This window comes from Aythya ferina, assembly GCF_964211825.1.
Source record: "Aythya ferina genome assembly, chromosome: 14".
NCBI classification, from domain to species: domain Eukaryota; kingdom Metazoa; phylum Chordata; class Aves; order Anseriformes; family Anatidae; genus Aythya; species Aythya ferina.
In genome coordinates, this window is record NC_140312.1 from 13087697 (window position 1) to 13113005 (window position 25309).

Here is a 25309-nt window from a genome sequence, read left to right on the forward strand (position 1 = left end):
TTGCAGCCTTCTTATGTTGATCTTTCTTTGGTCTGTCAACCTGGCTCGTCTAAAACTTAAAGCCATTTTCAAGAAATATTTCATCACTGTGCAACTTCAGCTACAAACAAGTAATTAATGCTAATGAGTTTTTCTTTTTTTGCAGCAGCAGCCACCATTAATACCAGTTGACTGGGTTTCACTGAAGCATAGAAAAGGCTCATGACTGGAAGAATGATAAATGATTTATGAGGAACAACATTTACTAGTGCATATTTTAGAGTAAGCCAGCTCCATAGGCTTTCTTGGAAAAGACCTGTAAGAAAAGCAACAAGGAAAATGATAAAAATCAACACTAGATGTGGGGGAGGAAGTCTGGAATATTTAATCAAAGTCCTTGCATTCTGTTTGTCGCTGTTTACATTTTGCATATTCAAGACATCCAGTTCTAAGTCAATACTCAGCTCTTCCTCCTACAATGCTGTTTTGAATACATCTGAATTTTGCAGAAGGTAATCGACAAGTTTTTGAGACTTAGTTCTGTAACATTTATAGGTGGTAGTCTGTAGGGGGGAAAGTTGCTTCTTAGCCTAAATTGAGCTTTAAATACTCTTCAAAGACTCAGCCCTCCTCCCTCTCTCTCTCCTCTGAATCTCTGCTTGGGAGATTTGATTTCCACATAAGCCCAGTTAATAATTTTTGCTAGAGGAAGCCAGCTAGACAAGCTGAGAAGCTACACAAGTAAACAGGACCATAAACATTAGAAATAACAGTGAAGGGTAACGGGAACATTTCTACTTGCTATGAAAAATTCTAGTTCAAAAAGCTATCAGATGCATCTCTCTTACCTTGTTTGCGAACATCTTCCACAGCTGCTACCAGCTCCTCCTTAAGGAACTGGCTCTCTTTTGCAATCTTGTCTCCTTTGTCCAGGAAATTCTCTGTTGCTTGTTCAACTGAAGCAGCCAGCACATGGGCCTTCTTAGAGCGCCCTCGTTTTTTATTAGAGGGGCCTTTGTTACTTGTGTTAACCAATGTTGTAACCTAAGGTTATGAACAGAAGGGGAAAAAAATAATTTCAGATGAGAGTAAGGTCACAAGCATTTTTCTGGTTTTAGGCAGCATAGTTGTAATGCTTCCACTACTGTCAGCTCCAAAGGTTAGGCTAGCAAACAAGTGTTTTTCACTTCTCTTTAAACATTACCATGCTTTCTGATTCATTAATGAGCTTTCTAAATTCAGCTAAACTACTTAGAGATCTTTCTTATCAGAAGCAGACCTGAAAATTTCATTTTAGGAATAGAATTCTATTTATATTTTGATGAACTGCAATCTCAATAACAGGCCACAGCTATTTGGCATTACACTAGAAAGAACCAAGTTGAGGATAATTAGGTTGGGACAGTTCTCCAGGCGTAAAAAGACTTAAAAACAAGGTTGAAGCCATTAACTACAGAAATCGAGCAACACAATATCCTTTCAGGTCAAAACAGTGAATATTACAGCCAGCCAACTAAATGCAAAGCAAAGAAAGGACCTCAGAGCTGAATCCATCTTGTCAGTAAGTTAGTTCAGGTTGATTCAGAGAGGGAAAGCCCATCAGCTGGGAGTTCCTCAGCTGTCCTTGAATGGGAAGCACTTCTATCTGGTAGTCTCTGCTCATCATGTATTACAAATAGTTGCAGCAAGGCAATTTGCTCAGCTTTCCTCTCTGCATTTTATCAGTCTCATCATTCCCAAAATTTGAGATTGCCAGCACCGCCTTTTACGCTACTTGAGGAATGAATTACAGACACTGAACTTGGACAAAAAGGTCCTTTAAACAAGTCTGCTCAGTTAAGTTTGCCAAATTAGGACTATTTCTGTTAAGGAAAGGCTCCATCAGCAACTCTGGCATCAAAGCAACACAGCAGATCACCAACTGCACAGCCAAGCATCTAGAGGGGAACAAATGGCAACTCGCTTCAGAAGTATGGACTGCAACTTGGCAATTACAGAGATGCAAACACTGGAAACAACTTAATCATTTCAGCTCCTGCCCTGCACAGGCTGCGTCCAGTTCATATTGTCAGCTTAAGAACGCCACAGTTCAGGAAAACAACACCAGAAGACATGAGTTAATTCCTGAGTGTACTTCAGAAGGTCTGGAGGAGGAAGGTTCTTGGAAAAAGAATCTTCAAAATGCCCAAAAGGTACAGCTTACACTTACAAGACTCGTTGTAGCCTCCCTATATTCTTCTGTGCAATTCATTGAGCAACAGACACCACGCAGAAATACGCTTTTATTCACAAATCCAGTGAGAAGCGTGGGCAGAATTTCAAAAAAGCATGTATAGCTTGTAAAAGATGTACTGAAACAGTGACAAATGCCATAAAAGCATATTTCTCATGTGGGACCCAGTTAGGAGGGGTTGGTAACCAATATACAACACCAGGCTGCTATAAACGGGTTGCAAGCATTCCTTCACAGGAAACTGCTGCCCCATTGCCTTGAAATTAATAAAACAATCCACTGGGAATTTCACCATTTATCTGAATATCTTTCCGAAGAGAACGATAACCATAGGTAACCTCAAAGAAAACTTATGAGACCTTGCTTCGAACAACCACTAATAGCCTTAATGCAAATGGGATCTGTCAATCCTGAACAAAAGTTTACAAGTGACACAACACAGCCTATTAAAAACAAGTGACAAATAAGCAACATAACGCACAAAAATAAGTGAGAAAAAAAAATGTGACAGGTAACCGGGCGGTCGGTAACCAGGCTATTAATTGGTTTTTACCTGTGTGACCAGCGGCTCCAGCAGTCTCTCCACTGCCAGTGTTCTGATCTCCAGGCTCTTGGGGTCCCATTTGAAGTTCACGGTGCCGGCAGTGACGGCCGTCATCTCTAGAGGAAGAGAGCTCCATCAGTACTTGGTTTGATCAGCTCCCTTGGAACTTATTTAGAAACAGTATAGAGCCAGAGGCTATCGAACCCACAGCGAGGCCATTCTATAAGTTAAGCCTATACTGCATATGGCAATATTATTTATCACCAGGTCAGCCAACGTTAAAGAACTGTGATGGCTTGCTGTCACTTACAGGCACTCCACGTATGCTCCGGTTTGGAAGTAAAACCATGCAAACAACAAAACCAAAGAAGCATCCCAATGCCCCAGTACGTGAATCAGAACAGTGAGAGGACAGGTAACACCGGCTGCTGATCAGCGGCCCCCAGGCAATGAGAAAGGGCCTCAGAGGCGAGGTGGGACTGGAGACCTGAAGCTGGAGGTGAAGCAGATCACCCCTGCCCACCGCCACCACCCCTGGGGCAGCCAGCTCCTGGCTCCAGCAGCACCCAGCAGCTGCTGGCATGCCCCAGGGACTCAGCACCAGTCAATGTTGGTGCTGCAAATGCTTCAGCAAACAAGGAGCCGGGGGCCAGCTCAACTCGCTCATCCCATTCAGCCTCATGAAGTACAGGAGTAAAGGAGCGAATGTAAGGTCAGCCCCACGCAGCCAGAGAATTCAGCTGGTTCACGTTTAGAGGCTCAGATAGCTGTTACACTGCCCCTTAACATTTACATAGGAGGGAGAGAACAGATTGGCATGAAGAGATCTCTTAAAAGCTGTCACTGAGCCCTTCCTTCCCGTTGCGCTTTTATGCCGACGTCCCAATGGAACTGCTAAAACGATCACGGAAAAGGTTTAGTGCAATTACTACAACTGTTCTCCTCTTCTCAAGGAAACAGAACCCCGATCAGGTTAACACCACGGCACTACATAGCACAGCAGCTAATGCTGGTGATCACAGCCATACCTCCAGTTAAAACAAGCACACAGGACCAGTTCATGGTACGTCAGACACCACAGATTGAGCTCATCCTGCTTTAGGTTGTCCTCAAAACACAAACCTGGGCTCGGCATTGTCTTGAAACTTGGTGTTTTCAGAAAGCCAGGAAGAGTCATCAATTCTCAACATCTCCTTCCTCCCTCCTCCTAAGCACTCCTGCTAGAGTTGCTTTCAAAGCTTCTCAGCTGGTATTTTTACATCTTGCTCTGGACAGGACACTGCCCGCACAGCATCTCAGAAGACAGACTGCTCCGACAGCACCCGGTGTCCCCGAGCTGCCAGGCGAGCACAGCAGCCCGCTATTTTTAAGCAGGAGGCAAAGTGCTCATTTTGGTACCCAACCATGTTTACAACACACACCAACCACCAAGTGTTTTACAGCAGCACGGGCAGTTACACAGCAGCAGCAGCACGCACACGGATGGTTAATTCCCATTCAAAACAAGATCTCCAGCACCCGAGAAGCTCAGAGCAAGGCAGCAGGAGGTCAGGGCCAAGCATCACCTGGCTGCAGCCAGCAGCGCCTTCGGCAGGTGTCTGACACCAAGGAGGTGACACCAAGGAGGTGACACAAGTGATAAAACACTCGCTATGATACCAAAACAAATCTTTGCCCTGAGAAGTGTCCACACGGTCACATAGCGAAGCACAGCTCTGCAAGGCGCAGGGCAGGAGCACCCACCTCACCTGCACAAACCTCTCCACTCCCTCCGTGCCCCAAGCGCCTACACTGCTGCAGGGAATGCAAGCTTTAAAAGCTGGAAGCTTGGAGAAGGGGAATAAGGAGAGGCCGATGTTAGCGTGTGAAATACTCCTGATGGTTTTAAAGCAAAAAGCTGGAAGGCACAGACGAAGGGCCGAGCTGCGACACCTCCCTGCCATGGCAGGGGGAGAGGGCTCCCTCCTCCTCCTCACCCCAACAACAGCGAGTCCCAGGCAGGGACTCACAAGGTCACTGTCCTCGTCTCCCCCTTTCTGTTCTGCTGCTCCAGCTTTGCACCAGCTCGTGCCAGGGCCCAGATGTGCCGACGCTGGCACCAGGCGAGCAGCACGGCTGGCGTGGGAAGAGCAGCAGGCTGCAATGCGACCTCAGCACAACGTCAGGAACCACGGGCTCAGGCTCTCCAAAACCCTGCACGTCCACGCTGCTCCCCAAGGTCAGTGACAGCAAGCTCTCCTCCCTCCACAAAGGTAAGTTTTTCAGGTGCCAGCCTGTAAAAATGCATTCAGAAACCCCCCTCTGCCCACACACATGCCCCTGCCCTGAGCGAGGCATGTCACTGCTTTACTCCCTCCTGGTTAGCTGGTTGTGAATGCTGCCTACGTAAATAGGCAAGACGAATATGCTGAAAGCCTTTATGGTTTCTGAGATACATACCCAGGACTCTGGAAAGCCCATTAGCTTTCCAGGTAAAAGCTGGTTCTATATGTTTAATGCTGTTATGCCTCTTTCAGAAACAAAGCGCGGGGCTGGAGGTAACAGCAAGAAGATACATTAATTGTATTAGGAGGATAATGAAGGCAATTCATCTGAAAACAAGTTCGTATGACAGCTCACGAATTGGCCAAAAGTAATGGTCCATAAAACCACTTAGTATGAACTTTATTGAAGTTTATCTTAAAAACATGGCTTGGTACCAACTACACCGTTTGGCAGCTACAGCTCGGGTACCACTCGCATGCTGCAGTAAATACGAAGCTTTAAATACTCGCGAAGAACACAGCAAAGGTGAGAGCCTTCAAATACGTGCGTGAAGTGAGTGGTTTGGGGGGATAAAGGGACAGCTGCCAGGGGCAAGTGAAGGCAGGGCTGTACACCTGAGATGAGGAAGCTGCGATTTGGTGGCACTTCTTGTGCCCCTTGGATCCCCCTAGGCTAACATCCAGCACACAGCGCCAGCGGACGGGGTCACAATGCAAAGGCTGCGATGTCTAACGGAGATGAAGATCCCCTGGAAGCCAGACACTACTGCAGGCCAGCGCAGCGCCTCTCGGAGCTGGGACAGCCTAGGGGCTACAGAGGAGCCTCTCTGTGCCACAGACTTACCAGGAGCAGGACATACCCCAAGCAGGACTCTCAAGGACAAAGCACTGCGTGCTACGAAGCGGAAAAGCGTGAGCAACACTCAGTCTGAAGCACTGGAATATACAGAAAGACGTCACCGCACAAGAAGCCGCGCTTGCCCTGCCCGTGGTTCCAGAAGCAGCAGGGAAGCTGCTGCCGAACCGCCGCTCATCCTCCCACAGCCCTCCAGGAGCTCATTCCCGGCTTCACATCCCACCCGCTCTGTGCTGGCAGAGCTCTGCCCATGGCTGAGCGATTAACCAGATGGGGAAGAACTGATTTGGCTGGAGGGAAAGAAATCCATTTCTGCAGGGCGGGACGCGCTGCCCATCTGGCTCACCGCACTGCCACAAGCACTGCCAGCAGAAGCAGCCACGGGGCGAGAAGACGGCTACAAAGACATTCAGGGGGACACGGTGCGAGGCTGGGTGCTGAAAAAACACCATCAAGAGGGGCTGGGAGGGCATTCCTGCCCCCTGCTCATTTCAGCCTCAGACACGAGGCCACGAGGTTAAACCACGCTCGCAGCCCGGAGGCTGCCCGCAAACCCTCCAGGCCGTTCCAGCGGTCCTGACGGTGCTCGGTGTTTCTGTAGGTGCCCCGCAGTAACACACTTCATCCTCCCGGTTCTGGCATGCACACAAGGCCACGACAGGTGGGGGAAGATCTGGAGTTTAAGGAAGCCACTTTCAAAGCTCCCTGCTGCTTCCAGAAATTTCAGTTCCCAGCCAAACAGTATCTCTGCAAGAGCCATCCCTGGATACCTCACCCCCTGCCTCCTCCAGCAAATCAACAGTTCAAGCTGAAGAACAGGTTCCCGTTACACTCCCAACTTCAAGGACGTGCTGTTGGGGTACAGACCCTCCTTTCCCTGCCACACACCTGCCCCAGCCTCTCACAGTGAGCTGTAATGCTCTCAGGGTTGCCCAGCCCATGCACATCACCTCGCTGCGCTGCCTGCAGGGCACGGGGCTGCACAGCATGGGTGGAGGTGAGCCGTGCTGTGCCATGCCATGATGTTCTGTGCCATGCCGTGCCACCCAGCTGCACCCATGGCAGTGCCCAGCCCTGCTCGGGAGAGGCTGTGGCACGGCCAGCAGCAGCTCGCCCTGGCTGAAGGACGCCGTGCACACGCTGAAGGCCCACAGTGCTCTGGGAGCACAGCTAGAGGTGGCAGCACTTTCCAGAACCACTAATTGGAGGCTTTAAGACTAACTACAGGTGCTTACTGCCAGAATAGTGGCATGCAAATAATTTCTGTTCTTTGGCAAGGGTAAGAACGAAGGCACCCAAGGCTGACGAAGGAGCCGTCCTCCAACAGCGAGCTCTGTGCACCGACACAATCGCAGCACCAGGGCAAGGTGTGCTCACAGTCAGGGTTTCCATCCAGGCTGGGCTCCCAAATGCACCCGGAGGCAGAGCTGGCCCTGGCTCAGGCAGCACTGAGCTAGCAGGGCCGACCTGCGCTGCACCAGGCCATCCCCCGGCCTCCTGGGCTCTGCACCACAGCAAACCTCTCCCACCGGGCAGCCACAGCCCTAACCACGGGGCTCCCCTGCTGCAGGGCAAGCCCTACCACCTCCTGCTGTCGGCAGCAAACAAGTTGGCCTCTCCCTAAGCCTCTCACCCATCATCTTCTACCAGTCCTCATATTTCAGCTACCCTGACACGGAGCTTCCTGAAGCCTTACTGAGCTGAAGCACACCGCCCTTCTCTTCAGGAAGACAGCTTTCCACCCGTGGTCTGAGGAACGCAGCGGGGTCAGTGCTGGGCCAAGCACAACAGCCTGCGTGCTGAACTTGAGCATTATGCTGTTCAAAAAACAAACAAGAGTATTGCATGAGTAGTTTTGACAGTATTTTGTCCATACCTGGGAGGACACTCTCCATTCTCGCTCCCTGTCTGCCACCCTAGCTCCCCATTTTGTGCAGCTGATTGTGCCCAGGCCCAGCAACATGCACTCCAGCACATTGTTTTGTGGCTTAGTTCTTCCTCTCCTATATCCCTATGCAGTCACAGTCATTCTGAATTATATCCTCTCCTCTAGCGTGCTCGCAGAGTCTCTCTGGATATTCTGCACGATGCAGCGTGATTATCCCTTGTTCCATCACCCAGGTCATAAGCCTGGCACAGGGCAGGGTTCGTGACAACCCCATTTCATCCTCCAGCCAGAAGGCCAGCCACGCTCCTCCACTCCCAAAGGAATCCTTCTGGTTGGTTTCATTACCCAAGCACCGAACCCATCCCCTAATCAGCACGCCTGCCTCCTTCCACACCTAACGCAGCGCTCCTCTCAGAGGAGGAATCGCTGCTGGCCAGGGCTGTTGGGCACACATGGGGCTTTCCAAGGAGGTTTTAAGTGGTTTTGATTGAAGCTGTTTATTTAAAGCCAAGCATACACGACTAAGAGCAGACAGCCATCCTCTAACATAACAATCTCAAAGTCCTTCTGCTCAGCTACCAAATCGTGCTCTCCACCACAAATGCAGTGAAGTTTTTACCTCTACAGAGAGCTCTAGTACTGGGATTTCACCACCTGAGATGCAACCACAAACTATAGATGCTGCGCTGACTGCTCCTTAATTATTAAACTGTTTCCATCACTTGAATGTATTCAACCCCGTGACAAGTTTTTGCACAGGCAGCAGTAACCAGCCAAGTGGGAGGAGGAAATTTCCCTTTGGGTAAGCCTGCATCTCGTCAGTGCCCCTGGGGGCACGGTGCCCACTCAGAGCCCCCCCAGCACCTTTCTGCAGGTACTCCTGGTACCGCCATGCAGGAGGCCTGCAGGGAGCCACCTGAAGCCACCAGCCAGCACCCAGACGTGCACCTTCATGTAGCTGCTGCTGTAGCAAGTCTCTAAGTAGCTTGCATTAAAAAAGAAGGAAAAAAATAAAGGAATAAGTTCTGTAAGAGCAGGTTTTCACACCTGCAATTTCCTCTGGCTATCGTTAAGAAGATGGAAGCAACCTCACCAGCGTTCCTGGGACCACAGCAATGACTGCACAGCTCCAAATGAACTTTTTTTGGAGCAGTAACTGCTAGCAGCAGCCTCCCGCCTTCCTTACGTAAGCGTTAGGCTTTGATTGTTCTGTTCTGGCATCATTATCTTGCCTCAAAGGAGCTGGAATGGCGGTGCAAGCCAAATCACAGCAAGCACGGGCAATTACTGGTTTATTCATGCCACATTAAGGCTTCAAGTCATGGCTGATATCCTTACAGGATGCAAGAACCAAACTCGTGCTTGTGCCTGCTTAACTGTCCAGATGGATACGGCTGTACGGCCCAACAAGCTTCCCATTTATTTCTGTATGGCTTGTGGCTTCCAAAATACACCTAGGAGTCTAACTACACACAAAGAAAACTGATGAGGTATCGGGCACTGCTCTACAAGGCACACAGGCTTCTCCTTAGCGCAAGGATCTCTGTCATAACCAAGATTTATTTTCACATTCTAGCTGCAAAACTTTACATTTGGGGAAGGGACACACCACAGCCTGCGCTGGGAGCTATCAGCGTTCCCAGTAAGCCCACTCATTCCGTCTTCAGGAAAATACTGGTGCCATTTATGCCAGAACATGCAATACCGACACCCAGAAGACACCTTCCAAAATCAGCACAAGTAATCACTAGGTTTCTAACCCATGCGTTTCAGCTGCTCTTTGGATCAGGACTGCAGCCAGCCAGAAGGGCCACGCACCCGCAGTTTCAGAGAGGAGCAGCATCCCTCGCTAACTCAGCTCTGCAGCAAAAGCAATCTCACCCCCCCAACCCCAGCCCTCTCGCCACCACTCTCCCTAGATTTAAGCTTGTGCTGACAGCACCTGCAGACAGGACAAGCAGACCCAGCTGGAGTGGGGATGTCAGAGCCCAGGTGAGAGCTGTACATCTGCGGGACCACTTCAGTGCCGCTCCTGAGAGCCCTCTTCCCACCCCTGAAGCTCAAATCCCTGGGGAAGTAAGGCTTCCCTAAGCCATTAATGGCAGAAGAGCTGCCTGCCACTTACAGCATGAATTTCAGACCCTAGGGGAGCCGCAGGAGCTGGAGATGTAATAGCTAGGCTGGGGCTACAGAGCACACTGCCACGAAGCCCAGGCCGTGCCAGCACAGGCTCCCGTTACCGATGTAAGTTAGCAGTGAGTGAACGTGAGGAAAAAGGGACAACCTTGTGGCACAAATCAATTTGTTAAAAGGGTTCCTCAAAGTTTGTAATAAATTGACCTACTTTATCAGTTGGAACAACAATTTGCCAGCTCTGCAAAATTAATTCTTGTTTAGCTTGCAAAAAAAAAAAACAAAAACAACAAAAAACACACAATTGCTAGCAATAAAAGGCAAACAAACCCAGGGTATTTTCATTCGGATCTTCTTCAGCTCTCCATCTGCAACAAAAGTGCAGTTTAAGCTGTGGAGTCAGAAATAACCAGGACCTGACCCCACTCCAACCACATTTCTATTCCCAAATGGATGCACTGTTATGCAATACCCTTCCGTGCTTTCACCTGACCCCATCTCCTACATCTGGGCTTTCATTAACAGTTATGGAACTGCAGTATGCAAATACGGGGGCTGTTGGAGCTGACACTCATGTTTTGAAAGAAGAGAAATGAGACTCTTCTAATTAGAGGTTTGATAAAAGAATTTGCTTAAACATCGACAAAATGGACAGTCTATGCTGAGAGAGAGTAAACACGATACTCTTCTCAATTGCACCACCAGCACAGAAACAACTGAAGACTATGGAGCAAGAACTCACCATCATGTTACAGAAGTGAGAAAGCATTTTCTCCATTGCCTTTTCCATTTGCATAAGCTACTGAGAGAGCAGCAGCCACTAAAGCAAAGAAGAACGTGAGCTTAAAGATTCCTCAAAAGTACAATGCTTTCTCAAGTTTCAACCAAGTCATTTAGAATTTCTTTCCCAGGCCTTCGCTTTCATTCAGGAACACTCATCTAAGAAGTGACAAAGCAATTAGTGGGGGGAAAGATACAGAATAAAATCCAGAAGTGATAATGCCCAGAAATTCTCTTTATGCACACGGCAACCTTCAATAACATCTTTTCACTATAAACAAGGAATTAGTTATGTGGGAATAAGAATTGCACCATCATTGCACGCCTCCAGACAACTCTCAACTTGCAGCTCCACCAACACATGCTGCTGGTTAAGAAGGAAGGAAAAACAGAAAAACAAACCCCAGGATGAAGAGCGAACATGAATGTAATACACAAGTGTTGTTTGGATGAGCTAAGTGTCTTTTAACTGACTGCAATTATCTGGAGGAATAAGTACGGGAGGATGCTCTAACAAACACCTTCTCCTCTCCCCACCAGCCTGGAACAAAGCCAAAGACACTGCCAACGTGGAGGGGGTGGACCAACAGCAGCTTCACAGCTTCTCCAGAAGAGCAAATCAGGTAGTAATAATTAAAAAAAACTGTTGTAATTAATTTTTGGATGCACACCACAGCTGTCTGCAAAGCCACAGCCAGACCCACCAGGCACGAAGTCGCTGTGAGTACGCAGCGCTCTGCCCAGACAGGAGCCCCTGCCCGTCACTGCCTTAACGTGTGGATGGCCAGTGAAAGCAGCTTTTGGAATTTAAAATAATAATAAATCTCATTAATCCACCCACACTTCCAAAAACAGGAGGAAGGAACTGGAAGGTTTGAGAGGAAGGAGTCATTGCTTGATGGTTTTTGCTGGGGGAGAAAAAGAGAGAGAGGGTTAATCTGCTAACAGCGATTTACTGAGTTAAAAAAGGAGTTACAGCCTGCTTAAAGAAACTTTTCTCTCTGTCTCCTCACCTCCAAGAGGAAGAAACAAGACACAGCTCCTGTCCTGTCCCACCGCCTTTCCACCAGCACTCAGGTTCTGCTGAACTCCCCACCCTTCACTGATAGCCACTGACTTGCCAGACCCACGACGATGTTCATTAAACACAACCAAACTATCCTGACCATTTCCTGCAAACTCAGTAAAATGGCTTAAACCACCTGATGGAAGAGTACTGATACACACAGACAAGAAAGGAACTTTTGTCCCCCCAGCCCTTTCAGGCTATAGGATTTTTAACCCCGTACAACTAGCTTGCATTACTCTGTTTCACTACAAATAAGCCTTCCAGCTTTTTTCTTTTTTTGCTGGTGTTTGTTGCATTGAATTTCATTGCTTTTCTCCCTAATCCCAGCTGAAAGTGAAGAAAAAAATAAAAAAAACGATTATACTGCTCTCTTCAGTGTATTAGTACAAAATTAGAGCACTTTGAGGACTCCAGCAGCAGTGGAAGTGCCCTGGACCAACAAGTAATGGCTAAGCCCACTGCACTAGGAGCACTCCCCACAGCTCTGCTCTTAGGGCACGTTCCTTAATGTGAGTTCGGAAACATGTTTCCAGTTGTAACAGCAGAGATTCGTAATAAAACACATTTTCCAAGTGGCAGTAACTATAAACCAATACTTCATAGAGAAATTTCAGCCGTTTTCACATGACCAAGCCAGGTGATGGCTTTTTGCTCTCCCAGAAAATCCAGCATGTTCCTCCTTTGTATCAAGCCTTTCAACTCCCAGCCAGGTTTGTGGATTTGAAAGAAGTTAAGTCATTGAACTGTGCCTTTTGGAAACAATGACCTTTTCTTACGTTGTACTTCCTCCTTTTATTGCTTGCTTGTTCCCCTCCCGTTTCAGGATGGCATTACACACTCCCACCGCCCAAGAAAGAGACAGAGAGGGATACAGAGACGAGAAGCTGAACGATTGTGAAAGGTGGCCAGGGTCAGAAGTTCTGAACGGGGCCACCACCTACGAGCATCCACCAGAGCTCCGAGGCATCACATGGAGCCACTAGCGTGACACAGAAGGCATGGGACTGCATGGGACTGACCCTGGGGTTCCTGCCCTATCCCCTCCTTCTGGCGGTGTTACCTGGCAGCCTGGCAGAGGACCCGTAATTTCAGACCTCACCAAGGACCAGGCGACGGGCACAGAGCTGATGGGACCCATCCAACCAAGGCCTCCCCGCAGCCAGGGGCGTGCAGGCAGGACGGGAGGCTGGGCGGGCATCTCAGCCGCGCTCATCACATCGCACCAAGCGCCCCGCTCACCACCTCCAGCTCCTTGTTCTGACTTCTCATCCTTTAAATACATTATTTCAATTCCAAGATGCTTCGGCTCAGACACCTGGACACCAGGTACTGCTGGAAACGAACTGTTCCTCCACACTGACAAATCACACGCGAAGCCCGTACGGAGCTCATCACCTCCACGCATACCCGCAAATGTTATTTTATGAATTATCCAAGATCCCAAGCATCTCCTCGACATTGAGCAATGAGACTCGCTAGGTCTCCGAGTCATGCCAGAGGAAATTAGTTTTACAAGCATACATTACAATGACACATTTGCAAGCAGGATGGTACAGGACAGGCAGCTTGTACATCTCCATTAGCTGCATTTATGCAGCAGAGACCCGCGTGCACCTTCCCGCGTCTGTCAGCACACAGCCAGCTCCGTCCTCTGCTGCTCGACAACGCTGCCTCTGAATACAATTATTATTCTAGTCAATAAAAAAAATTACCTTTCTATGGCTCCAGCTGAAAATCTCAAGAGCACTTTGCAAAGATGAATACTGACTTGCCCAGTGCTACGCAGGTTAAACACCATTTTATAGGCACACAGCTCAGCCTTGTTTACATGAAAAATTAAGCTGACCCTTCTGGGTATGCGAAGCTATATTGCTAGCGTAGCCTTTGTGCAGACTATTTAAGTGGATCTCGTAGGCAGAGTTTGTATCACCCAGAAAAAAAGACAGGACACGAAAAATCCTCCCTTAAAGCCTTAGAGCTGCTTTACCACCTGTGAAAGCACCCAAAATAAACTGAACGAACAAAAACTTCGAACCCTTGAGGGGGTGGGAAAGGCGGTACAAGGGCAAGGGTTAAAAAAATGTTCCTGGTAGCACCACTTCTTTTTACTTCTGACTCCTTTATTAATTGAAAGGAAGCAAATCTGCTATTTCCCTGAACACCCTCTCAATCTGGTGCTGCACAGCAGCAAGGACAGAAGTGTCTGACCCAAGCTTTCTCATCTCCAGAAAAAAAAAATAAAACCTTCTTCTCCCGATCCTTCATCGGCTCTCCACAAGCCCTCTAATTTCAGTCTCTTTTTCTTAAAATAGCTGTTGAAGGCTGCTCCAGAGCAGGGAGCACCAATGGGCTCTCAGCACCCCAGACCTAACTTACACCAACATCTCATTTGCTCCCTGGCATCAGCTCCCGCTGACCAGAAAGCTTTCTGAAGCACCAGCAGCAAAGCATTGCTCTGCTCCCTAACAAGGCAGGGACAGCTTAGAAAACTGGATGTAGTTGGGAAAAAACACACAGAACTAAATCTGTATCTCATTAGCAGCAGCAAAACCCTACCTGCCACGCTGCTGCCACTGCTCTAGCTTATTTGCTCGCCCCCTCGGAAACATTAAGGAATTTAACTCACTCCTAGATCATCACGTACATCAACACTCCTCCTCTTTGTGTCATTTAATATATTAAAACAGCCCTGCTGGGGAGCTGGTGGGCATCCAGTTTGGTTCAATGTTCTCACTGCTGTTCCACTCCACCTTGGTAAGTTATCCCCGTTAGTTAGAACTGCCCCCAAGCTTGTTTTTCCCATTCGTAGCTGCCTGATTTAAAGAAAACATGTCAAAATATACTCTGAGTTTAGATGATTAATCAAGTAGCTGTCTTATAAATTAGAAAAATGATAAGAGAATTAAGGCGATGTCAAGGGCCTAGCGGAGAACCTCCCTAGGCCAAACTGGGGTTGTTTAGATCTGAATACCGAATAATTTCCATCACTTCACACAGCACAGAAAAAAGGTTGCTCCCCTTTGATTCCACCAGAGCTGTTTATAAACATCTGTGAAAGGACCAGCAGATGTTTCACATGGTGCAGCTGGGATTAACTATCAAAAATATGTAATCATGCTCAGATAAAAGGTAGCTGGCTCTTTAAAAAGAACAGTCGAGGAGGAATTATGAATCATATTTGAGTATCAGATTTGCTAGTAGGAGAGTGCTATAGTAAGCCATTACGCACAGGAAAACAGAGTCACGCCCATTGTCACCCTGACTGGAAGCCGATGAGTCGCAGGTTTTCAGGAGAAAGATCCCTTTCGCAGCTGCAGTCACTGCATGCCTGCTGCGACTCCTTTACCTCAAAGAAAAACCTCACTGCATCAACTCCTACCTGCCACCGTTGCTTCCCAGTGCCACAGGTCACCCTCAGTGCTCAGCTTTTCTGTTTACTTCCTCCAGCAAGGGTGCTGGTACACGGCTTTGTGCGTACTTTTTATTTTCAGTCTCACACGCTGGATTAAAATAGTATGGAGCTAAAAGTAGTAATTATCAAACATCTGCACTTTCTGTGAAGCTGCAATTCTGTTCAACCAATGCACGAGCTACAAGCTCACTGAGCGGAGCTATTCCGGATTAGCTATAAAGCTAAATTAGGGTGAATTCCCAGAAGTAATAAAGAACCCAAATCCTCAAGGTTATATACATTAACGTTCCACAACACGAGACTCGGAGCAATTTCCAATTACGGCAAGATAGCAGAAAACAGTAACAGCCATTCAAGGCTGTGCTGGGTGACTTTGTCTCAGTCTGGTATGGTCCCAACAAAGTAACAGTCACTCCTCTTTCATTCACCACGTCTCCTCTGGCATCCAGCAATGCTGAGAGATGCCAGCAGGACTGAAGCTGACACAACACAGCAAGTGCCCTGACAGGATGGCACGGCCTCCTACGTCCTCACCCCAGGCTGACCTCGCTATCCATCTATGACGAGTAGATAGCTTTGGCCGTTAAATGCTTGTGAGCTTAACTAATTCCCTCCGTAAAAAAAAAAGAAGTTTAGAAATCAAATCGTAACATTAGACACAAGTTCAGTGCGGGTCTGACTTTCCACTGAAGCCTATTTCCAGCCCATAAACATTTCTACTTATGTGGATTCTTTTGCGAGATCAGTTTCTCCATCTCACAGCTGCAGAAGGAAGATATTCATGCCGCTGAAAACACACAAATTAATTTGCTATTACATCTTTCAATTCACTTTATCAGACCCACTGAAGCCCTGTGAAGAAGCTGTACATTAACGTTTGCCATTACACGTCAGACCCTGGAAACGCTGATGTTTCACAAAGCTGGAGGATGTACCGAGACCTAAATATATGCTTCAGTATTTTAAAGTCAGGGCAGGATTTCTAATCTATGCCCGCTGCGCTCCCCCCTGCCACCTTGGGTAAACTTTTAATCTCGGATGCAGAGGCCTATTATTAGAGCTGGCTAAAAAAGCATGAACGACTGAAGGCACGTTGTTTGTTATGGACAAGGTTGGGGCAAAGCATTTTAAAAACAAAAACTAAGTCATTGTCTGTTTCTCCTGAGAAAAGTCAAAGGCATTTCCTTCCAAAACGGCTTCTCTGTGAATAGCAAACTGTTAATGACTCAACATCAAACAATGCCCTCTTTAAACAAGAAGTTTCAATTCGGCAAGCAGAAACAACTCTCACCAAACACTTAAGGCGGCCCTAGCACCCAAAGACCCGGCGTTTTGGGCCATAAACTGGGCTTTCGGTCCATTTCAGAGCAGGCCGGAGCTGAGGAGCCCCAGCCTTTCCTGGGCTGGCCGTGGAGGCTGTGTGCTGGGAGCAAGGCGCTGCCAGCAGGGCCTCTCCCACCGCCCCCGCTTCCCCGCAGGAAAAACGCAGGAAACAAGGAACCGGAGCGAGCCCCGGGAACACCTTTCACAAAAACACAAAGGGAAAATAAAGGGGGGGAGGCGAGGGGAAGCAGCACAGACCCTGGCTTAGCCCAACCCAGCCGCCCCCGGTGGGTCTGGGTGCTGCAAGCAGGATTTGGGCACTCGCAGCCCGCATGGGACAACACAGCTCCGGCAGGGGACACAGCCCAGGGGGGAGGCCCAAGGAGCCCCCCAGCTCCCTGCTAAACCCCAAAGCCACACAGCTCCTGGGGGCTTCCAGCCCGAGGCACCGTGGGGCGGGCAGGGGTAGGAGCAGGCCGGTCCATCCCAATGGGACGGAGTAAATGGGGCCGGGAGCCTTTTGGGGCACGAGCACTAGGACAAAACTTGTGGCCTGCAGAGGAGCTCTGCACTTCTGCCGCACGCTACCGGGCCGGAGCTGGGCAAACAAAGTTGTGCTGAGGGGAGCTGCCGGCCCGGGCTGTGCTCGGAGCACGGGGGCACGGGCACATTATGGCCTCAGGAGGGCTGCCCACAGAGGCATCGCCCCCACCACCCACCCGAGCCCACCCCACGGCGCCCCCCACCCTCCCCAGGGCCGAAACCTTTTCCCCACCCCCCCCCAGCCACCGAAACTCGCCCAGAGTTGGCCGAAACCCCAGCCCCTGCCGAGCCCACACGCCCCAAAGCGCGGCCCCAGAGCCAGGCCCGGGCGGCGCCCCAGGCCCCAGCCCGCTCCCGGAGCCCACCCCCAGGGTCCGGACCCCGAGGGGGCACCCGAGGAGCCCCCCGCGAAGGGACCCGCGGGCACGGAGCGATCCCAAAACACCCCCCCACACCCAACTCCCCCCCCTCCGGCCCGGCCAAAAGTTTCCAAGCGGCCCCAAGGCGGCGAGGGGCGGCCCCGAGAGTTACCGGGGAGCTGGCGGAGGGCCCCGGCCGCTCTCTACTCGCTGCTGCCCGGCCCCCGGCCGCTTTGTCCCGGCCGCCGCCCGCTGCCGTCCCGCGGAGGCTCTGGGCTCTTCCGGCGCCTCCCGCCGCCGCTCCCCGCCCCGCGCCGCCCGGCCCGGCCCGGCCGCTCCCCGCGGCGCCGCCCCCGCAGCGCCCGCGGCCAGGTGAGGGCTGGGGGCGGCCCGGCCGCCGGGCCCATGGTGGTCGCAGTGCACCCCGCGGCTCCCCTCGGCCCTTCCCCGGGGGTCCGGGCCCGCAGCAGGGCCTGCTTCAGGCTGGCTGGGCTGGGTCCCGAGGTGGGATCGAAGTTTGCAGCGGGAACTCCTCGTGGGGATGGAAAATGGCCGTGGTGGTGATCAGGCACTGCGCTGGGAAACACCACCAAGGCGAACCGCCACCCGACACAAGTCCGCTGCTAAACCACGTCCCTCAGCACCATGTCTGTTAAACACACTCCGTCACCCCCTGGCAGCCTGTCCCAGTGCCCCACCACCCTTTCCATGAGGAAATTCTTCCCGATATCCAAGCCAAACCTCCCCTGGCACAACCCGAGGCCACTGCCCCAGGTCCTTTCACTTGAGTGAAACTAACACCTCCCAACTGCAACCTCCCATCGGGTCGTCTTGGAGAGCTGTGAGGCCTTCTCTCGGCCTCCTTTTATACAGAATAAGCAGCCCCAGTTCCTTTGGCCACTCCTCATATGTCTTGTTTCCGCTGAAGAGGTTTGTAGGCTGCCCGAGGCTGGCGACATTCAAAGTCCAAGCCATGGTTGCTGACTGGGGCGTTACCAAGTCATAATTAATCTTCTGATATCTCATTTCAGCAAGAGAAAACATCCATTGTACCCTTGGTTGTGAGAGTTCATAAAAAAAGTTTGAGGCACCTTCCTGGGCTGCTGCAGGGTGCAAGGATAGCAAACCGACTGGGAAACTGGTAGGGGCCTTACAAGAAAATGGAGAAAAAAATGGAGAAAAAAATGGAGCTCAGTTCCTCTGGGGTTATGTAAAATGGTGTTTTCTTTTGGAAAAATAATGTATATTATTTTCACATTCTTGAGAGCCGTTGCTTTCAGGAAAAGTCTTGTTTTCATGCAAATGTCTCTAATGATGAAAATGCAGACAAGAAGGGATACAGGAGGAAATCCGTGACATAAAAGCACCGCCAAGCAGTGACAAGGCAGATGTGGGGGATTTCCTGAGCTGGGGTTTGCTATTTCTAGTGTCTGGCGTAATCAGCACCAGAGCCCCTGCCAGAAGAGAGTGAGTTTTTAGGAGCTGAACATTAGTCAATGGAGGTAGATTTGTGGATAGGAAGAGCTGCCTTTAAGGAGTAATTTATTTCAAATGCTTTGAAAAATGTCAGTGACCATTTTTATCCTGTACCAAATGACTGGGATTTTTCACAGTATGTTTTGACATGACTTTTAATTCAAATATCTCTACAGAACTTATGCTTGCACTGGATTGTGAAAACAAATGAATAAATTTAATACATTTCATGACTCATTTACTGATATTTCTGAGATACCTGAATCTATTTGCTCCATCCTTTGATATTAATCAAAATACACAGAGACTGGGCGACCATCGGGGAGTGTACGTCCGAGCTTTCTAATTTAGCCGAGGGAGCAAAGAGCTTGTGTAGGTTCCCCAGTGGCCAGCCCCCAGCCAGAGGCACCGCAGAGGCACGCAGCAGTTTATGACTGCGATTTTCCTCCGGGTCTGGGTTCAATGACATTAACGGGACCCCGTTTCCTATTTTTGCCATACTTCTGCAAGCCGTTCCTGCAGGAAGACAGACGGTGTCCTGCAGCGATTTAGATTGCATTTTTCCTTCCTGCAGGTTTAATCCAAGAAAGGGATCCAAGACAGGGAAATAAATGCAATGCCCCTGTTTTACAATCCAGAAAGAAAATAGGGATCAAGAGTCCGACCTTGTGAGCAAAGTTAATCGACAGAAAGCGAGATCTATAATCATGATACTGAAACGTTAGTTATTAAAATAATATAGGGTGCTCAGTGTCTTAACAAACAGACTCCCCTTCAGAAACATAGAGAAAACAGATTTTTAAGCTCTTTGTACTTCCTGCTTATACCAAACCATTAATATTTTGGTGTCAGTTGCACCAGGGATTCAAACTACTCATTTCTGATCTGTAGCATACTCTCAGTAAAATTGAGTTTACACTTCAATAGCTTGCTTTCTTTCATTACTCCTTTTAATATCATGTCTTGGCCTCCTGTGGTGGCTTCCACATTCGTCGGTTTTGCACGTCTCACATCCTTTCAGGACAAAATGTCAGATTAAAAAAAAAGTCCCTTTTAAAACTACAAACTCAAAGGTAGAAGGCCCGGAGTGGTGGAGAATCACACGTTCTGTACTGTGCTGCTGAAAAGCAAAGCAAAAAGTAGGCAATCAGCTGGCAGCTCTGTTGGTTCGTGGATCAAGTTAAAAGACTCAGCAAACAAAAAACAAAATCATGTAAAAATAGAGCCAGCTAGGTTGGGATTGGACTTTGTCTCTTAATTAACAGCTCGCTCTGGAACATGGTGGCAGGCTCTGTCAACGAGACTGAAATGCGGGGTGTTGTTTAGACAGGCACCCAGGAACAATAGCTAGCACTTCCCATCCAGCAAATGTCATTAAGACAGCATCAGGCTGTGCCAGCAGCTGAAATCCAATCCATTTTCTGAAATGAGTCAGAAGTTTTCTGCTTGACCCTGAATCTCCCTTTTAACAATGTTTGTGGTTTTGTAATTCCATTTTCTTGTAGGTTTTTGTTTTTGTTTTTGTTTTTTTTTTTTTCCTCCGCGTTTTTCTCACCCCTTTTCACTAGGTAAAAAGCAAATATAAACCCAGGGAGAGAACAGGCGAGGAGAGGCTGCTGCAGCGATACTGCAAGTAGGTTGTTAAGCACAAAACAAACAAACGCTTTCAGTCCTGTCTCTATTAGGGCAAAACGAGGTGTAGCACGTCACAGCAGGCCACGGCTGGCGATTGCGCACTGCTGGCAACATAACTGCATTAGTCAGAGGTGTGCACAAGGGCAATCCCTGCCTAGTGCTGCCGAAGGATACCCGTGTGGGTGTAGTCACAGCAGCAAAGCTGCCCTTTCACCATTATAACCCAGGGTAGGTTTGTGTGCCAAGCAAGGGTCTTGTTTATATAGCACCTGGTGTACCTGTGCTGTCTACTAGTCACAGCGTACGCGGGGTCTAAATGATGTGCTTTAGCTAGAATTGGATTTTCTGTTTCTGTGACAACATTACTGAAAGTAAAAAAGTTGCTCTATGCATACATTCATGCCTGTTTCAAAGCGTATGCTTGATCTTTGTGTATATGTGCTTTTGTTGTGTGTTTTTTTTTTTGTTTTGTTTGTTTGTTTTTAATACAAGCATTTCAGTTTTATTATTTCCGAGAACTCATCATTGAAGCAAAGTGAGAAGTGTAAAGACAGGACTGCTGGGTCAAGGAGTGGTAATGGGGGAATCAAGAGAAAATGGGAGAGGGCAGGAAATGAAAGGAATGAGGGAGAGAAGTGGGAAGGATGCAGAGCAATGCTGGTAGAAGTTGCTGCAGAAGAGGCTGAATGGTCTGTGGGAAGAGTAAAAATAAGTTAAAAGAATCTGAGGGTCCAAATAGCAGGGGGTAGAGGCTTTCTGCAAGCCGATGCCATGCCGTGCAGGAAGAACAGCCACAGAGGAGTGACAGGGTGCAGAGACTTGTCACCTCTGCCCATCCCTGCCTCGCTGCCCATCTCTTGGTCTGCCAGCATGGGGGGCAGGGGCAGGGTGGGGACCTTTCAGCTGGATGGGCTTCAGTCTGGGGCTTACCCCAAAAAGCAGCATCCCCTCGGGTGGCTCTGGTGAAGCCAGCGATGTAGCACAGTGAGACAAAGTGGAGGGTCTGGGACAAACACCATCTCACGCATGGTGTGGCACTGGGTCCCAGGGGCTCCCCAGTGTCAATCTCAGCATCCCCATGCAGCTGGGAAACATCACCATTCCTCTGCAGGGCTCCTCACACTAAGGAATAAGAAACTCTCCCAGGATCCAGTTAGGAATCTGCACAACCAGGAAATAAATCTCAATGTCCTGGGGCGATGGATGCCTCAGGATTGTGCTAGCAGAGTGGAAACACTGGTAGGTGCTGCTTTTGGTGGGACTGCAGCCGCACCACCTGAGCTGTGCATTGCAGAGCTAAAGCACCCACCTCAATTAAAGAAACCTGAGTCAGGAGAACAGCTTTACCGGTTCATCTGCACCTACGCCAGGGGCTCGTGCTGGCATTGTGGGCTACGTGGGGATGGGACTCACTGCCTCCAAGCTCGGCACAGTCTGTTCCAGCCAGGGCTACAGCCACGGTGCTTGTCCTGCCCAGTGACTCCAGGGCTTACAACTACTTCATTCACCACCACTGCCCACCTTCTCAAAGAAAAATGTTCTACTAGAAACATGCTGTGCTTCATTCTTAGGAAGCTACTGGATTCTAACTGAAGCATGTCTCTTCCTCTGCTGCTAAATGTTCCTTGGGCCTGCAGAAAGAGAAAGCGATCCGTAACACCAGCATGACCCCAAACCCAGGGGCTGGCAGCACAGGTCAGCATCCTCCCCCCTCCCACGGCATGGGCATCCTGAAAAAACAGGCGGAAACCCTAACGAGGAGAAATTATGCTGTCCCAAAAGAGTCAGCATGAACTGGGTTCACTGGTTGCTGCTTTGCCAGCAGTGCAGCCAGAGCAGTTTGCATTCACCTCCCGTTCGCACAGCCTTTGTGTAATAAACTGCCGTAGCCCCAGAGAAGGGAACATTCAAAAAAGTGCCCCGAGGCAATGCATAGCAGAAGCCTGAGAATCCTACTGTATGAGTCACTGACCTCCACACGCTGCATCTATTTTAGCCTTTAATTAATAAGGTTTTACATTTCTTTGGCACTTTCCATCTGGGAAGATACTAAAATGCTGTGAAGACTAAGGGCATACAGAACCACTGAAATGTGGTTCCCAGAGAGGTGGGACTGTGCAGGGAAGGAAAGCTTAGCCAAGGGCACTGGGAGAACATTCTTAATTTTAAATAGAGCCTCCGTTATATCACTGAGCATTTCATATCCATGGAGAATAGAAGATTTTAGTTTCTAAGGCACCACTTGAATAAATAAAGAAAGCAATCTACAGTGCTTATCCTGGGGGGACGCAGTGCAAAACAAGTGCTGGGTGATTTTAATTTAGGGTGCTAGAGGACCCTGAGATAACCCACAAATTTAAGGCATCATTGGATCAAGGCTTTCCTCCTTCCTGACGAATATGTTATTTCCCAATGCTAGACAAAGGCAGAAGCCAGTGGAGGAAACAAATCCCGTGCTGCCAGCAGCTGGCCCTGCACTGGAGCATCCAGAGGCTTCAGCAAGACAAAATCTGGCCCCAAACACCAAGTGGGACAATGGAGGAAGCACCGTGGAAACCCTCCTGCTGTCCCATGGCCAAGGTGACCTGGAGGGGAGCTGGTGCTGCTCTGCAGCAGCACCGGTCCCTTCCTTCCACCCCCAAAAGGTTGAGCTAATTAGAGGAAGCTTTCTGCCCAGCTGACCTCCCCAGCAGAGATGTTCGTGCCCATGAGCTGGGCCCGGTGCAGTGCTACACCGAGGGGACAGAAGCACTGGTCAGCTGCAGCTGACACCCCCCTTGCTAAACCCTTGGCCAAAATAGGCTGGGAACAGTTGGCTGCAAGGAGATTTCAAAGGGATGTCAGCATTCTCTTTTTCTCCATGCAATTCCAGCCTATTTTTATCTGCCTCTTTCTGGAAGAGATACACGGGCATGGCCAGGGCGAGTCGTAAACTTTCATTGCTTCCTGAGGAGAAATTGCAGGCAAATTACAGGCTGGCGCACTCCTTTTATGTCTGTGCTGCTCGGGGCATGTCAGTGCTGCTGCATTCCTTCCTGCCCTGACACATTCCTCACCACTGCGTCCCCCCTGACGGACACTGCTGGTGTGCCTCTGTGCTTAAAACACCCGGCACGCTCACCACAGGGTGAGCTCTCAGCGGGTAGCTGCAGAAACACCCCCCGGGTGGGCCGAGTGCCTCGGCATTCCCTAGGAGCAGGGATTTCTGGCAGACAATCACCTCTTTCTCGTGAAGACAAATGCGTACAGTTTTTATTCTTTTGTGCCAGCAGGGAAACTGAGGCACGGCAGGTTGGTGGCACTCTCAGATATAAGCAGTGGAAAAAACCCAAACTCGTGTCCCTACCATCCCCAACCCCTGTGTCCAAGCTCAGGTCTTGCCCCTCTCCTCCCTGCGGCTGGCAATCCTCTGACACATGGCTCTCTGGGCATTGAAACTCCCTCCAAAGGGAGACATGCTGTCGTCAAGGTGAAAAGTATTGCTGCTGAAATGTGATCAAAGAGGGAGTTATCAACTTAAGTGTACTCAGGAGTTTCTGTTTCAGACAAGAGAGTTATCATCGAGAAACCAATCTTATAAGGTAGCTGCTATTGACAGGGAAATAAAAGGAATACAGTTCTTACCAGACAGACCTAAGTTGCTCCAAATTGCTGTCAGCTTGAAATATCTCACTGGTAATTTGTTTTCAAATCCTTTCTCCCTAAATTTGATTTGTTGCTGTACAGTGGAAGATCTATTCTGCATGGCATCTCGGAGAGCAGTCCTCGTGTCCTCTTGCCAATTGTTTGTGAGCTATCACTTCTGAGAGTTGGCAGCATTTATTATAAAAAGGGACATCATCACTTGAAAAGCAGATTTTGTCTGAGGACACGGATCTGCTGCCGTTACAAATAGCAGCTAGGATCACTGGGAAGAAAGTCATCAGGGGAAAAAAAAATAATCACATTTCCTCCCCATCCTTCAGCTTGTCTGCATGGGCAGCTGGCCATGCTCTGCGGCCGTATCCTGGGGCACAGAAAAGATGGGGCAGTATTTCCCTGCTATTTCCTCCTGTTTTCCCAAGAAGGCTGGAATAAATACTTTCAGCGGGATACTTTTTAACCAGGGGAAGGATTAGTGGGGTTTCCCACCCCCCGGGGTATTGCAGCAAGAGCATCATGCCCAGCAAATGTATTTGCTGATTTTATGCTGATCTGCTTTCCTCTCATGCAAAGGAAGAAAAAGTAATGCCGACTTCGGAAGCATCCTGCTGGATTCACTGATGCTGGGGCACGTCTGGGGTTTCCCCATGCCTCTGAACAACCATCCCCAGCTCTCCAGAGACCTGCATGGCTTTACAGCACAGGCAGAGCAGAATACAGCGTATATCCCTGGCACTTGCTTACTTTTGTGTCTTTCCAGGAGAACATTGGCAATTTCAGCACATTTCAGCTCAGCAGCTCGGTGGCAGCACCCATAGGTGGCATCGTCATGGGCAGGGCACATCAGGTGCTTGACCCGAAAGCTCTGGGCGGATCTTTCCCACACATGGGGGAAACAGGAGGGCTGGGAGCAGGTGGAAGACACAAAGCCAGCGGTTGCTGCAAAGGCTCGAGCGCAGCAAGAAAATGCAGCACTAATTCAGCCAGCTGTAATTCTGCCACACGGCCAGCCCTGACATCGCATCAGGGAAAGCTCCACTTAAGCAATTGTAACATCACCGGAAAGATTGAATTAGGGAAAAAAGGAAGGAACATAAACCTCCCACTATTGTTATTTTCAGAGAGCAGCGACGGGAAGAGCCGGTTGAAAGGCCTTGAGGCTCAGAGCTGTTA

The 25309-nt window shown here is 49.3% G+C and overlaps 1 protein-coding gene across 1 annotated transcript in view; it reads right to left on the minus strand.

Annotated features, from left to right (window-relative positions):
* Positions 1-17707, minus strand: part of CTNNA1 (catenin alpha 1) — a 112383-nt gene extending 94676 nt beyond the window's left edge. The window contains exons 1-3 of the mRNA XM_084535446.1: positions 17556-17707; positions 2766-2872; positions 828-1023 (exon numbers count right to left, since the gene is read on the minus strand). Of these exons, the coding sequence (XP_084391572.1) occupies positions 828-1023; positions 2766-2870 (301 nt within the window). The 5' untranslated portion in view covers positions 2871-2872; positions 17556-17707. The remainder of the gene's footprint in view (positions 1-827; positions 1024-2765; positions 2873-17555) is intronic.
* Between the last annotated feature and the right edge of the window lie 7602 nt (positions 17708-25309).